Below are 17,001 nucleotides of genomic sequence, written 5' to 3'. Positions count from 1 at the left end.
GACAGTGCAGCACTCCCTCAGTACTGTGCCTCCAACAGTGCAGCACTCCCTCAGTACTGACCCTCTGACAGTGCAGCACTCTCTCAGTACTGACCCTCTGACAGTGCAGCACTCCCTCAGTACTGACCCTCTGACAGTGCAGCACTCCCCCAGTATTGATCCTTTGACAGTGCAGCACTCCCTCAGTACTGACCCTCAGACAATGCAGCTCTCCCTCAGTACTGACCCTCAGAGAGTGCAGCACTCCCTCAGTACTGACCCTCTGATACTGCAGCACTCCCTCAGTACTGACCCTCTGACAGTGCAGCACTCCCTGAGTACTGACCCTCTGACAGTGCAGCACTCCCTCAGTACTGACCCTCTGACAGTGCAGCACTCCCTCAGTACTAACCCTCTGACATTGCAGCACTCCCTCAGTACTGGGCCTCTGACCGTGCTCCACTCCCTCAGTACTGACCCTCTGACAGTGCAGCACTCCCTCAGTACTGACCCTCAGACAGTGCAGCACTCCCTCAGTACTGTGCCTCCAACAGTGCAGCACTCCCTCAGTACTGACCCTCTGACAGTGCAGCACTCTCTCAGTACTGACCCTCTGACAGTGCAGCACTCCTTCAGTACTGGCCCTCTGACAGTGCGGCACTCCCTCAGTACTGACCCTCTGACAGTGCAGCACTCCTTCAGTAATGACCCTCTGACAGTGCAGCACTCCCTCAATACTCACCCTCTGCCAGTGAAGCATTCCCTCAGTACTGACCCTCTGTCAGTGCAGCACTCCCTCAGCACTGACCCTCTGACAGTGCAGTCCTCCCTCAGTACTGATCCTCTGACAGTGCAGCACTCGCTCAGTAATGACTGTCTGACAGTGCAGCATTCCTCAGTACTGACCCTCTGACAATTCAGCTCTCCCTCAGTACTGAGCCTATGACAGTGCAGCACTCCCTCAGTACTGACCCTCTGACATTGCAGCTCTCCCTCAGTACTGACCCTCAGAGAGTGCAGCACTCCCTCAGTACTGACCCTCTGATACTGCAGCCGTCCCTCAGTACTGACCCTCTGACAGTGCAGCGCTCCCTCAGTACTGATCCTCTGACAGTGCAGCACTCCTTCAGTAATGACCCTCTGACAGTGCAGCACTCTCTCAGGACTGACTCTCTGACAGTGCAGCACTCCCTCAGTACTGACCCTCTGACAGTGCAGCACGCCCTCAGTACTGACCCTCTGACAGTGCACCATTCCCTCAGTACTGACCCTCTGACAGTGCAGCACTCACCCAGTACTGACCCTTTGACAGTGCAGCACTCCCTCAGTACTGATCCACTGACAGTGTAGCTTTCCCTCAGTAATGACTGTCTGACAGTGCAGCATTCCTCAGTACTGACCCTCTGACAGTGCAGCACTCCCTCAGTACTGACCCTCTGACAGTGCAGCACTCCCTCAGTACTGACCCTCTGACAGTGCATCACTCCCACAGTATTGATCCTCCGACAGTGCAGCACTCCATCAGTACTGGACCTCTGACAGTGCAGCATTCCCTCTGTACTAAACCTCTGACTGTGCAGCACTCCCTCAGTACTGACCCTCTGACAGTGCAGCATTCCCTCAGTACTAACCCACTGATAGAGCAGCACTCCCTCAGTACTGACCCTCTGACAGTGCAGCACTCCCCCAGTACTGATCCTTTGACAGTGCAGCACTCCCTCAGTACTGACCCTCAGACAATGCAGCTCTCCCTCAGTACTGACCCTCAGAGAGTGCAGCACTCCCTCAGTACTGACCCTCTGATACTGCAGCACTCCCTCAGTACTGACCCTCTGACAGTGCAGCACTCCCTGAGTACTGACCCTCTGACAGTGCAGCACTCCCTCAGTACTGACCCTCTGACAGTGCAGCACTCCCTCAGTACTAACCCTCTGACATTGCAGCACTCCCTCAGTACTGGGCCTCTGACCGTGCTCCACTCCCTCAGTACTGACCCTCTGACAGTGCAGCACTCCCTCAGTACTGACCCTCAGACAGTGCAGCACTCCCTCAGTACTGTGCCTCCAACAGTGCAGCACTCCCTCAGTACTGACCCTCTGACAGTGCAGCACTCTCTCAGTACTGACCCTCTGACAGTGCAGCACTCCTTCAGTACTGGCCCTCTGACAGTGCGGCACTCCCTCAGTACTGACCCTCTGACAGTGCAGCACTCCTTCAGTAATGACCCTCTGACAGTGCAGCACTCCCTCAATACTCACCCTCTGCCAGTGAAGCATTCCCTCAGTACTGACCCTCTGTCAGTGCAGCACTCCCTCAGCACTGACCCTCTGACAGTGCAGTCCTCCCTCAGTACTGATCCTCCGACAGTGCAGCACTCTCTCAGTATGACTCTCTGACAGTGCAGCACTCCCTCAGTACTGACCCGCTGACAGTGCATCACGCCCTCAGTACTGACCCTCTGACAGTGCACCATTCCCTCAGTACTGACCCTCTGACAGTGCAGCTCTCCCTCAGTACTGGCCCTCTGACAGTGCACCACTCCCACAGTCCTGACCCTCTGACAGTGCAGTACTCCCTCAGTACTGACCCTCTGACATTGCAGCTCTCACTCAGTTCTGGCCCTCTGACAGTGCACCACTCCCTCAGTACTTACCCTCTGACAGTGCAGCACTGCCTCAGTACTGACCCTCTGACAGTGCAGCACTCCCTCAGTACTGACCCTCTGACAGTGCAGTACTCCCTCAGTACTGACCCTCTGACATTGCAGCTCTCCCTCAGTACTGGCCCTCTGACAGTGCACCACTCCCTCAGTACTGACCCTCTGACAGTGCGGCACTCCCTCAGTACTGACCGTCTGACAGTGCAGCACTCCCTCAGTTCTGACCCTCTGACAGTGCAGCTCTCCCTCAGTACACCCTCTGACAGTGCAGCACTCCCTCAGTACAGACCCTCTGACAGTGCAGCATTCCTCAGTACTGACCCTCTGACATTGCAGCTCTCCCTCAGTACTGGGCCTCTGACTGTGCACCACTCCCTCAGTAATGATCCTCCGACAGTGCAGCATTCCCTCAGTACTAACCCTCTGACAGTGCAGCACTCCCTCAGTAATGATCCTCCGACAGTGCAGCATTCCCTCAGTACTAACCCTCTGACAGTGCAGCACTCCCCCAGTACTGACCCTTTGACAGTGCAGCACTCCCTCGGTACTGACACTCCGACAGTGCAGCACTCCCTCAGTACTGACCCTCTGACAGTGCAGCACTCCCTCAGTACTGAGCCTCCGACAGTGCAGCACTCCCACAGTACTGACACTCAGACAGTGCAGCACTCCCTCAGTACTGGCCCTCTGACAGTGCAGCACTCCCTCAGTACTGACCCTCTGACAGTGCAGCACTCACTCAGTACTGACCCTCTGACAGTGCAGCACTCCCTCAGTATGGACTCTCTGACAGTGCAGCCCTCCCTCAGTACTGACCCTCTGACTGTGCACACTCTCTCTGTACTGACTTTCTGACAGTGCAGCACTCCCTCAGTACTGCCCCTCTGACAGTGCAGCACGCCCTCAGTACTGACCCTCTGACAGTGCACCATTCCCTCAGGACTGACCCTCTGACAGTGCAGCACTCCCCCAGTACTGACCCTTTGACAGTGCAGCACTCCCTCAGTACTGATCCAATGACAGTGTAGCTTTCCCTCTGTACTCACCCTCTGACAGTGCAGCACTCCCTCAGTACTGACCCTCTGACAGTGCAGCACTCCCTCAGTGCTGACCCTCTGACAGTGCAGCACTCCATCAGTACTGATCCTCCGACAGTGCAGCACTCCCTCAGTACTGACCCTCTGACAGTGCAGCATTCCCTCAGTACTCACCCTCTGCCATTGAAGCATTCCCTCAGTACTAAACCTCTGACAGTGCTGGACTCCCTCAGTACTGACCCTCTGACAGTGCAGCATTCCCTCAGTACTCACCCTCTGACAGTGCAGCATTCCCTCAGTACTGACCCTCTGACAGTGCAGCACTCCCTCAGTACTGACCCTCTAACAGTGCAGCACTCCCCCAGTAATGATCCTTTGACAGTGCAGCACTCCCTCAGTACTGACACTCCGACAGTGCAGCACTCCCTCAGTACAGACACACTGACAGTGCAGCGCTCCCTCAGTACTGACCCTCTGACAGTGCAGCACTCCCTCAGTACTGACCATCTGACAGTGCAGCACTCCCTCTGTACTGACCCTCTGACAGTGCAGCACTCCCTCAGTACTGAACATCGGACAGTGCAGCATTCCCTCAGTACTAACCCTCGGACAGTGCAGCACTCCCTCAGTACTGACCCTCTGACAGTGCATCACTCCCTCAGAAATGACTGTCTGACAGTGCAGCACTCCGTCAGTACTGACCCTCTGACAATGCAGCTCTCCCTCAGTACTGACCCTATGACAGTGCAGCACTCCCTCAGTACAGACCCTCTGACATTGCAGCTCTCCCTCAATACTGACCCTCAGAGAGTGCAGCACTCCCTCAGTACTGACCCACTGATACTGCAGCACTCCCTCAGTACTGACCCTCTGACAGTGCAGCACTTCCTGAGTACTGACCCTCTGACAGTACAGCACTCCCTCAGTACTGACCCTCTGACAGTGCAGCACTCCCTCAGTACTGTGCCTCCAACAGTGCAGCACTCCCTCAGTACTGACCCTCTATCAGTGCAGCACTCCCTCAGTACTGACCCTCTGACAGTGCAGCACTCCCTCATTACTGACCCTCTGACAGTGCGGCACTCCTTCAGTAATGACTGTCTGACAGTGCAGCATTCCTCAGAACTAACACTCAGACAATGCAGCACTCCCTCAGTACTGACCCTCTGACAGAGCAGTACTCCCTCAGTACTGACCCTCTGACATTGCAGCTCTCCCTCAGTACTGGCCCTCTGACAGTGCACCACTCCCTCAGTACTGACCCTCTGACAGTGCAGCACTGCCTCAGTACTGACCCTCTGACAGGGCAGCACTCCCTCAGTACTGACCCTCTGACAGTGCAGTACTCACTCAGTACTGACCCTCTGACATTGCAGCTCTCCCTCAGTACTGGCCCTCTGACAGTGCACCACTCCCTCAGTACTGACCCTCTGACAGTGCGGCACTCCCTCAGTACTGACCGTCTGACAGTGCAGCACTCCCTCAGTACTGACCCTCTGACAGTGCAGCTCTCCCTCAGTACACCCTCTGACAGTGCAGTACTCCCTCAGTTCAGACACTCTGACAGTGCAGCATTCCTTCAGTAATGACTGTCTGACAGTGCAGCATTCCTCAGTACTGATCCTCCGACAGTGCAGCTCTCCCTCAGTACTGGGCCACTGTTCGTGCACCACTCCCTCAGTACTGACCCTCTGACAGTGCAGCACTCCCTCAGTACTGCCCCTCTGACAGTGCAGCAGTCCCTCAGTACTGATCCTCCGACAGTGCAGCACTCACTCAGTACTGAACCTCTGACAGTGCAGCATTCCATCAGTACTAACCCTCTGACAGTGCAGCACTCCCTCAGTACTGACCATCTGACAGTGCAGCATTCCCTCAGTACTAACCCTCTGATAGAGCAGCACTCCCTCAGTACTGACCCTCTGACAGTGCAGCACTCCCCCAGTACTGACCCTTTGACAGTGCAGCACTCCATCGGTACTGACACTCCGACAGTGCAGCATTCCCTCTGTACTGACCCTCTGACAGTGCAGCTCTCCCTCAGTACTCACCCTCTGACAGTGCAGCACTCACTCAGTACTGACACTCCGACAGTGCAGCACTCCCTCAGTACGGACCTTCTGACAGTGCAGCTCTCCCTCAGTACTGACCCTCTGAAGTGCAGCTCTCCCTCAGTACTGACCGTCTGACACTGCAGCACGCCCCCAGTACTGACCCTTTGACAGTGCAGCACTCCCTCAGTACTGAACCACTGACAGTGTAGCTTTCCCTCAGTAATGAATGTCTAACAGTGCAGCATTCCCCAGTACTGACCCTCTGACAGTGCAGCACGCCCTCAGTACTGACCCTCTGACAGTGCACCATTCCCTCAGTACTGACCCTCTGACAGTGCAGCACTCCCTCAGTACTGACCCTCTGACAGTGCAGCACTCCCTCAGTACTGAGCCTCCGACAGTGCAGCACTCCCTCAGTACTGACCCTTTGACAGTGCAGCACTCCCTCAGTACTCACCCTTTGCCAGTGAAGCATTCCCTCAGTACTGACCCTCTGACAGTGCCGCACACCCTCAATACTGACACTCTGACATTGCAGCACTCCCTCAGTACCGACCCTCTGACAGTGCAGCACTCCCCCAGTACTGACTCTCTGACAGTGCAGCGCTCCCTCAGTACTGATCCTCTGACAGTGCAGCACTCTTTCAGTAATGACCCTCTGACAGTGCAGCACTCCCTCAGCACTGACCCTCTGACAGTGCAGTCCTCCCTCAGTACTGATCCTCTGACAGTGCAGCACTCTCTCATTATGACTCTCTGACAGTGCCGCACACCCTCAATACTGACACTCTGACATTGCAGCACTCCCTCAGTACCGACCCTCTGACAGTGCAGCACTCCCCCAGTACTGACTCTCTGACAGTGCAGCGCTCCCTCAGTACTGATCCTCTGACAGTGCAGCACTCTTTCAGTAATGACCCTCTGACAGTGCAGCACTCCCTCAGCACTGACCCTCTGACAGTGCAGTCCTCCCTCAGTACTGATCCTCTGACAGTGCAGCACTCTCTCATTATGACTCTCTGACAGTGCAGCACTCCATCAGTACTGACCCGCTGACAGTGCACCACGCCCTCAGTACTGACCCTCTGACAGTGCAACATTGCCTCAGTACTGACCCTCTGACAGTGCAGCTCTCCCTCAGTACTGGCCCTCTGACAGTGCACCACTCCCTCAGTACTGACCCTCTGACAGTGCAGCACTCCCTCAGTCCTGACCCTCTGACAGTGCAGCACTCCCTCAGTACTGGTCCTCTGACAGTGTACCACTCCCTCAGTACTGACCCTCTGACAGTGCAGCACTCCCTCAGTACTGACCCTCTGGCAGTGCAGCATTCCCTCAGTACTGACCCTCTGACAGTGCAGCACTCCCTCAGTACTGACCCTCTGGCAGTGCAGCACTCCCTCAGTACTGACCCTCTGATAGTTCAGCAATCCCTCAGTACTGACCCTCTGACAGTGCAGCACTCCCTCAGTACTGAACCTCTGACAGTGCAGCATTCCCTCAGTGCTAACCCTCTGACAGTGCAGCACTCCCTCAGTACTGACCATCTGACAGTGCAGCATTACCTCAGTACTAACACTCTGATAGAGCAGCACTCCCTCAGTACTGACCCTCACACACTGCAGCACTCCCTCAGTACTGACCCTCTGACAGTGCAGCACACCCTCAGTACTGATCCTCTGACAGTGCAGCACTCCCTCAGTACTGATCCTCTGACAGTGCAGCACACCCTCAGTACTGACCTTCTGACAGTGCAGTACTCCCTCAGTACTGACCCTCTGACAATGCAGCACTCCCTCAGTACTGACCCTCTGACAGTGCAGCACTCCCTCAGTACTGACCCTCTCACAGTGCAGCACTCCCTCAGTACTGACCCTCTGACAGTGCAGCACTCCCTCAGACACTGACCCTCTGACAGTGCAGCACTCCCTCAGTACTGACCCTCTGACAGTGCAGCTCTCCCTCAGTACTGACCCTCTGATAGTGCTGCACTCTCTCAGTACTGACTCTCTGACAGTGCAGCACTTCCTCAGTACTGACCCTCTGACAGTGCAGCACGCCCTCAGTACTGACCCTCTGACAGTGCACCATTCCCTCAGTACTGACCCTCTGACAGTGCAGCACTCCCTCAGTACTGACCCTCTGACAGTGCAGCACTCCCTCAGTACTGAGCCTCCGACAGTGCAGCACTCCCTCAGTACTGACCCTTTGACAGTGCAGTACTCCCTCAGTACCGACCCTCTGACAGTGCAGCACTCCCCCAGTACTGACTCTCTGACAGTGCAGCGCTCCCTCAGTACTGATCTTCTGACAGTGCAGCACTCTTTCAGTAATGACCCTCTGACAGTGCAGCACTCCCTCAGCACTGACCCTCTGACAGTGCAGTCCTCCCTCAGTACTGATCCTCTGACAGTGCAGCACTCCCTCAGTCCTGACCCGCTGACAGCGCATCACGCCCTCAGTACTGACCCTCTGACAGTGCAACATTGCCTCAGTACTGACCCTCTGACAGTGCAGCTCTCCCTCAGTACTGGCCCTCTGACAGTGCACCACTCCCTCAGTACTGACCCTCTGACAGTGCAGCATTCCTCAGTACTGACCCTTTGACAATGCAGCACTCCCTCAGTACTGACCCTCTGACAGTGCAGCACTCCCTCAGTACTGACCCTCTGACATTGCAGCTCTCCCTCCGTACTGGCCCTCTGACAGTGCACCACTCCCTCAGTACTGACCCTCTGACATTGCAGCTCTCCCTCAGTACTGGCCCTCTGACAGTGCACCACTCCCTCAGTACTGACCATATGACAGTGCAGCACTCCCTCCGTACTGACCCTCTGACAATGCACCACTCCCTCAGTACTGACCCTCTGACAGTGCAGCACTCCCTCAGTACTGACCCTCTCACAGTGCAGCACTCCCCCAGTACTGACACTCTTGACAGTGCAGCACTCCCTCAGTACTGACCCTCTGACAGTGCAGCACTCCCTCAGTACTGACCCTCTGACAGTGCAGTACTCCCTCAGTCCTGACCCTCTGACAGTGCAGCACTCCCTCATCACTGACCCTCTGACAGTGCAGCACTCCCTCAGTAATACTGAATTATTTTATTTTTATTGTTTCTGTTTCCAGCTGAAGCCTGAGGTTGAAGAGAAGATAGGAAGATCACTGGCCGTTTATCATGCAATATCATATCGCTCACAAGTGGTGGCTGGAACAAACTACTTTGTGAAGGTATGATTACAGATATAACATGCATTCCTATTGCATCCTAAAGAAATTGGCCTGTAACTCAGGCTGAAATGTGAAAATGACCGTCAGAAATATAGGAGATATTTGCAATGGCTTGTACAAAGACAGAGCGTTCAATAACAATCTTAAGTGAGGACAAAGAAAGTTGGAGGGGTTTCTGGAACGATTTCAGGAGTTGAGTGGGATGTACCACATCAACCTCACTTGACAGAGGGGGATTTAGCTGAGTCGCTCATCAAAGAACAAGTGCAGCACTCCCTCAGTACTGACCCTCTGACAGTGCAGCACTCGGTCAGTTCTGACGCTCTGACAGTGCAGCTCTCGCTCAGTACTGACTCTCTGATAGTGCAGCACTCCCTCAGTACTGACCCTCTGACAGTGCAGCACTCCCTCAGTACTGACCCTCTGACAGTGCAGCACTCGCTTAGTACTGACCCTCTGACAGTGCAGCACTCGCTCAGTACTGACCCTCTGACAGTGCAGCACTGCCTCAGTACTGACCCTCTGACAGTGCAGCTCTCCATCAGTACTGACCCTCTGACAGTGCAGCTCTCCCTCAGTACTGACCCTCTGACAGTGCAGCACTCCCTCAGTACTGACCCTCTGACAGTGCAGCACTCCCTCAGTACTGACCCTCTGACAGTGCAGCACTCCCTCAGTACTGACCCTCTGACAGTGCAGCACTCCCTCAGTACTGACCCTCTGACAGTGCAGCACTCGCTCAGTACTGACGCTCTGACAGTGCAGCACTCCCTCAGTACTGACCCTCTGACAGTGCAGCACTCCCTCAGTACTGACCCTCTGACAGTGCAGCACTCCCTCAGTACTGACCCTCTGACACTGCAGCACTCCCTCAGTACTGACCCTCTGACAGTGCAGCACTCCCTCAGTACTGACCCTCTGACAGTGCAGCACTCCCTCAGTACTGACCATGTGACAGTGCAGCACTCCCTCAGTACTGACCCTCTGACAGTGCAGCACTCCCTCAGTACTGACCCTCTGACAGTGCAGCACTCCCTCAGTACTGACCCTCTGACAGTGCAACACTCCCTCAGTACTGACCCTCTGACAGGGCAGCACTCCCTCAGTATTGACCCTCTGACAGTGCAGCACTCCCTCAGTACTGACCCTCTGACAGTGCAGCACTCCCTCAGTACTGACCCTCTGACAGTGCAGCACTCCCTCAGTACTGACCCTCTGAAAGGGCAGCACTCCCTCAGTACTGACCCTCTGACAGTGCAGCACTCCCTCAGTACTGACCCTCTGACAGTGCAGCACTCCCTCAGTACTGACCCTCTGTAAGAGCAGCACTCCCTCAGTACTGACCCTCTGACAGTGCAGCATTCCCTCAGTACTGACCCTCTGATAGTGTAGCACTCCCTCAGTACTGACCCTCTGACAGTGCAGTACTCCCTCAGTACTGACCGTCTGACAGTGCAGCACTCCCTCAGTACTGATGCTCTGACAGTGCAGCACTCCCTCAGTACTGACCCTCTGACAGTGCAGCACTCCCTCAGTACTGACCCTCTGACAGTACAGCTCTCCCTCAGTACTGACCCTCCGACAGTGCAGCACTCCCTCAGTACTGACCCTCTGACAGTGCAGCACTCCCTCAGTACTGACCCTCTGACAGTGCACCACTCCCTCAGTACTGACCCGCTGACAGTGCAGCACTCCCTCAGTACTGGCCCTCTGACAGTGCACCACTCCCTCAGTACTGACCCTCTGACAGTGCAGCACTCCCTCAGGACTGACCCTCTGGCAGTGCAGCACTCCCTCAGTACTGACCCTCCGACAGTGCAGCATTCCCTCAGTACTGACCCTCTGACAGTGCAGTACTCCCTCAGTACTGACCCTCTGACAGTGCAGCACTCCCTCAGCACTGACCCTCTGATAGTTCAGCACTCCCTCAGTACTGACCCTCTGACAGTGCAGCACTCCCTCAGTACTGACCGTCTGACAGTGCAGCCCTCCCTCAGTACTGACCCTCTGACAGTGCAGCACTCCCTCAGTACTGACCCTCTGACAGTGCAGCACTCCCTCAATACAGACCCACTGACAGTGCAGCCCTCCATCAGTACTGACCCTCTGACAGTGCAGCACTCCCTCAGTACTGACCCTCTGACAATGCTGCACTCCCTCAGTACAGACCCACTGACAGTGCAGCACTCCCTCATTACTGACCCTCTGACAGTGCAGCACTCCCTCAGTACAGGCCCTCTTGACAGTGCAGCACTCCCTCGGTACTGACCTTCTGACAGAGCAGTACTCCCTCAGTACTGACCCTCTGACAGTGCAGCACTCCATCAGTACTGACCCGCTGACAGTGCAGCACTCCCTCAGTGCTGGCCCTCTGACAGTGCAGCATTCCCTTAGTACTGACCCTCTGACAGTGCAGCACACCCTCAGTACTGACCCTCTGACAGTGCAGCACTCCCTCAGTACTGACTCTCTGACAGTGCAGCACTCCCTCAGTACTGGCCCTCTTGACAGTGCAGCACTCCCTCGGTACTGACCTTCTGACAGAGCAGTACTCCCTCAGTACTGACCCTCTGACAGTGCAGCACTCCATCAGTACTGACCCGCTGACAGTGCAGCACTCCCTCAGTGCTGACCCTCTGACAGTGCAGCATTCCCTCAGTACTGACCCTCTGACAGTGCAGCACTCCCTCAGTACTGACTCTCTGACAGTGCAGCACTCCCTCAGTACTGACCCTCTGATAGAGCAGCACTCCCTCAGTACTGACCCTCTGACAGTGCAGCACTCCCTCAATACAGACCCACTGACAGTGCAGCACTCCCTCAGTACTGACCCTCTGACAGTGCAGCCCTCCCTCAGTACTGACCCTCTGACAGTGCAGCACTCCCTTAGTACTGACCCTCTGACAGTTCAGCACTCCCTCAGTACTGACCCTCTGACAGTGCAGCACTCCCTCAGTACTGACCCTCTGACAGTGCAGCACTCTCTCAGTACTGACCCTCGGACAGTGCAGCACACCCTCAGTACTGACCCTCAAACTGTGCAGCACTCCCTCAGTATTGACCCTCTGACGGTGCAGCACTCCCTCAGTACTGACCCTCAGACAGTGCAGTACTCCCCCAATACTGACCCTCTAACAGTGCAGCACTCGCTCAGTACTGACCTTCTGACAGTGCAGCGCTCCCTCAGTTCTGACCCTCTGACAGTGCAGCACTCCCTCAGTACTGACCCTCTGACAGTGCAGCACACCCTCAGTACTGACCCTCTGACAGTGCAGCACTCCCTCAGTACTGACTCTCTGACAGTGCAGCACTCCCTCAGTACTGACCCTCTGACAGTGCAGCACTCCCTCAGTACTGACTCTCTGACAGTGCAGGACTCCCTCAGTACTGACCCTCTGATAGAGTAGCACTCCCTCAGTACAGACCCACTGACAGTGCAGCACTCCCTCAGTACTGTCCCTCTGACAGTGCAGCCCTCCATCCGTACTGGCCCTCTGACAGTGCAGCACTCCCTCAGTACTGACCCTCTGACAGTGCAGCACTCCCTCAGTGCTGACCCTCTGACAGTGCAGCACTCCCTCAATACTGACCCTCTGACAGGGCAGCACTCCCTCAGTACTGAACCTCTGCAAGTGCAGCCCTCCTCAGTACTGACCATCTGACAGTGCAGCACTCCCTTAGTACTGACCCTCTGACAGTGCAGCACTCCTTCAGTACTGACCCTCTGACAGTGCAGCACTCCGTCAGTACTGACCCTCTGACAGTGCAGCACTCCCTCAGTACTGACTCTCTGACAGTGCAGCATTCCCTCAGTACTGACCCTCTGATGGTGCAGCACTCCCTCAGTACTGACCCTCTGACAGTGCAGCCCTCCCTCAGCACTGACGCTCTGACAGTGCAGCACTCCCTCACTACTGACCCTCTGACAGTGCAGCACTCGCTCAGTACTGACCTTCTGACAGTGCAGCGCTCCCTCAGTTCTGACCCTCTGACAGTGCAGCACTCCCTCAGTACTGACCCTCTGACAGTGCAGCACACCCTCAGTACTGACCCTCTGACAGTGCAGCACTCCCTCAGTACTGACTCTCTGACAGTGCAGCACTCCCTCAGTACTGACCCTCTGACAGTGCAGCACTCCCTCAGTACTGACTCTCTGACAGTGCAGGACTCCCTCAGTACTGACCCTCTGATAGAGTAGCACTCCCTCAGTACAGACCCACTGACAGTGCAGCACTCCCTCAGTACTGTCCCTCTGACAGTGCAGCCCTCCATCCGTACTGGCCCTCTGACAGTGCAGCACTCCCTCAGTACTGACCCTCTGACAGTGCAGCACTCCCTCAGTGCTGACCCTCTGACAGTGCAGCACTCCCTCAATACTGACCCTCTGACAGGGCAGCACTCCCTCAGTACTGAACCTCTGCAAGTGCAGCCCTCCTCAGTACTGACCATCTGACAGTGCAGCACTCCCTTAGTACTGACCCTCTGACAGTGCAGCACTCCTTCAGTACTGACCCTCTGACAGTGCAGCACTCCGTCAGTACTGACCCTCTGACAGTGCAGCACTCCCTCAGTACTGACTCTCTGACAGTGCAGCATTCCCTCAGTACTGACCCTCTGATGGTGCAGCACTCCCTCAGTACTGACCCTCTGACAGTGCAGCCCTCCCTCAGCACTGACGCTCTGACAGTGCAGCAATCCCTCACTACTGACCCTCTGACAGTGCAGCACTCCCTCAGTACTGACCCTCTGACGGTGCAGCACTCCCTCAGTACTGACTCTCAGACAGTGCAGGACTCCCTCATTACTGACCCTCTGATAGAGTAGCACTCCCCCAGTACTGACTCTCTGACAGTGCAGGACTCCCTCAGTACTGATCCTCTAATAGAGTAGCACTCCCTCAGTACTGACCCCCTGACAGTGCAGCACTCCCTCAGTACTGTCCCTCTGACAGAGCAGCACTCCTTCTGTACAGACCCATTGACAGTGCAGCACTCCCTCAGTACAGACCCACTAACAGTGCAGCTCACCCTCAGTACTAACCCTCTGACAGTGTAGCACTCCCTCAGTACTGACCCTCAGACAGTGCAGTACTCCCCCAGTACTGACCCTCTAACAGTGCAGCACTCGCTCAGTACTGTCCTTCTGACAGTGCAGCACTCCCTCAGTACTGACCCTCTGACAGTGCAGCACTCCCTCAGTACTGACCCTCTGACAGTGCAGCACTCCCTCAGTACTGACCCTCTGAAAGTGCAGCACTCCCTCAGTACTGACCCTCTGACAGTGCAGCACTCCCTCAGTACTGACCCTCTGACAGTGCAGCACACCCTCAGGACTGACCCTCTGACTGTGCAGCACTCCCTCAGTATTGACCCTCTGACGGTGCAGCACTCCCTCAGTACTGACCCTCAGACAGTGCAGTACTCCCCCAATACAGACCCTCTAACAGTGCAGCACTCGCTCAGTACTGACCGTCTGACAGTGCAGCACTCCCTCAGTACTGACCCTCTGACAGTGCAGCACTCCCTCAGTACTGACCCTCTGACAGTGCAGCACTCCCTCAGTACTGACCGTCTGACAGTGCAGCACTCCCTCAGTACTGACTCTCTGACAGTGCAGGACTCCCTCAGTACTGACCCTCTGATAGAGTAGCACTCCCTCAGTACTGACCCTCTGACAGTGCAGCACTCCCTCAGTACTGACCCTCTGACAGTGCAGCACTCGCTTAGTACTGACCCTCTGACAGTGCAGCACTCGCTCAGTACTGACCCTCTGACAGTGCAGCACTCCCTCAGTACTGACCCTCTGACAGTGCAGCTCTCCCTCAGTACTGACCCTCTGACAGTGCAGCTCTCTCTCAGTACTGACCCTCTGACAGTGCAGCACTCCCTCAGTACTGACCCTCTGACAGTGCAGCACTCCCTCAGTACTGACCCTCTGACAGGGCAGCACTCCCTCAGTACTGACCCTCTGACAGTGCAGCACTCGCTCAGTACTGACCCTCTGACAGTGCAGCACTCGCTCAGTACTGACCCTCTGACAGTGCAGCACTCCCTCAGTACTGACCCTCTGACAGTGCAGCACTCCCTCAGTACTGACCCTCTGACACTGCAGCACTCCCTCAGTACTGACCCTCTGACAGTGCAGCACTCCCTCAGTACTGACCCTCTGACAGTGCAGCACTCCCTCAGTACTGACCATGTGACAGTGCAGCACTCCCTCAGTACTGACCCTCTGTAAGAGCAGCACTCCCTCAGTACTGACCCTCTGACAGTGCAGCATTCCCTCAGTACTGACCCTCTGACAGTGCAGTACTCCCTCAGTACTGACCGTCTGACAGTGCAGCACTCCCTCAGTACTGATGCTCAGACAGTGCAGCACTCCCTCAGTACTGACCCTCTGACAGTGCAGCACTCCCTCAGTACTGACCCTCTGACAGTACAGCTCTCCCTCAGTACTGACCCTCCGACAGTGCAGCACTCCCTCAGTACTGACCCTCTGACAGTGCAGCACTCCCTCAGTACTGACCCTCTGACAGTGCACCACTCCCTCAATACTGACCCGCTGACAGTGCAGCACTCCCTCAGTACTGGCCCTCTGACAGTGCACCACTCCCTCAGTACTGACCCTCTGACAGTGCAGCACTCCCTCAGTACTGACCCTCTGGCAGTGCAGCACTCCCTCAGTACTGACCCTCCGACAGTGCAGCATTCCCTCAGTACTGACCCTCTGACAGTGCAGTACTCCCTCAGTACTGACCCTCTGACAGTGCAGCACTCCCTCAGTACTGACCGTCTGACAGTGCAGCCCTCCCTCAGCACTGACCCTCTGACAGTGCAGCACTCCCTCACTACTGACCCTCTGACAGTGCAGTAATCCCTCAGTACTGTCCCTCTGACAGTGCAGCACTCCCTCTGTAAAGACCCATTGACAGTGCAGCACTCCCTCAGTACAGACCCACTAACAGTGCAGCACACCCTCAGTAGTGACCCTCTGACAGTGCAGCTCACCCTCAGTACTAACCATCTGACAGTGTAGCAATCCCTCAGTACTGACCCTCAGACAGTGCAGTACTCCCCCAGTACTGACCCTCTAACAGTGCAGCACTCCCTCAGTACTGACTCTCTGACAGTGCAGGACTCCCTCAGTACTGACCCTCTGATAGTGTAGCACTCCCTCAGTACTGACCCTCTGACAGTGCAGCACTCCCTCAGTACTGACCCTCTGACAGTGCAGCACTCCCTCAATACAGACCCACTGACAGTGCAGCCCTCCATCAGTACTGACCCTCTGACAGTGCAGCACTCCCTCAGTACTGACCCTCTGACAATGCAGCACTCCCTCAGTACAGACCCACTGACAGTGCAGCACTCCCTCATTACTGACCCTCTGACAGTGCAGCACTCCCTCAGTACAGGCCCTCTTGACAGTGCAGCACTCCCTCGGTACTGACCTTCTGACAGAGCAGTACTCCCTCAGTACTGACCCTCTGACAGTGTAGCACTCCATCAGTACTGACCCGCTGACAGTGCAGCACTCCCTCAGTGCTGACCCTCTGACAGTGCAGCATTCCCTCAGTACTGACCCTCTGACAGTGCAGCACACCCTCAGTACTGACCCTCTGACAGTGCAGCACTCCCTCAGTACTGACTCTCTGACAGTGCAGCACTCCCTCAGTACTGGCCCTCTTGACAGTGCAGCACTCCCTCGGTACTGACCTTCTGACAGAGCAGTACTCCCTCAGTACTGACCCTCTGACAGTGCAGCACTCCATCAGTACTGACCCGCTGACAGTGCAGCACTCCCTCAGTGCTGACCCTCTGACAGTGCAGCATTCCCTCAGTACTGACCCTCTGACAGTGCAGCACTCCCTCAGTACTGACTCTCTGACAGTGCAGCACTCCCTCAGTACTGACCCTCTGATAGAGCAGCACTCCCTCAGTACTGACCCTCTGACAGTGCAGCACTCCCTCAATACAGACCCACTGACAGTGCAGCACTCCCTCAGTACTGACCCTCTGACAGTGCAGCCCTCCCTCAGTAC

General features: G+C 55.8%; 1 protein-coding gene across 1 annotated transcript in view; it reads left to right on the top strand.

Annotated features, from left to right (window-relative positions):
* LOC140410197 (cystatin-B-like) overlaps positions 1 to 17,001 on the top strand; it is a 226,264-nt gene that overhangs the window by 79,339 nt on the left and 129,924 nt on the right. The window contains exon 2 of the mRNA XM_072498168.1: positions 8,859 to 8,960. Coding sequence (XP_072354269.1) covers positions 8,859 to 8,960 — 102 coding nt within the window. The remainder of the gene's footprint in view (positions 1 to 8,858; positions 8,961 to 17,001) is intronic.

The sequence above is a fragment of the Scyliorhinus torazame genome, chromosome 4 (assembly GCF_047496885.1).
Source record: "Scyliorhinus torazame isolate Kashiwa2021f chromosome 4, sScyTor2.1, whole genome shotgun sequence".
NCBI classification, from domain to species: Eukaryota; Metazoa; Chordata; class Chondrichthyes; order Carcharhiniformes; family Scyliorhinidae; genus Scyliorhinus; species Scyliorhinus torazame.
This window is presented reverse-complemented; position numbering and strand designations above follow the sequence as displayed.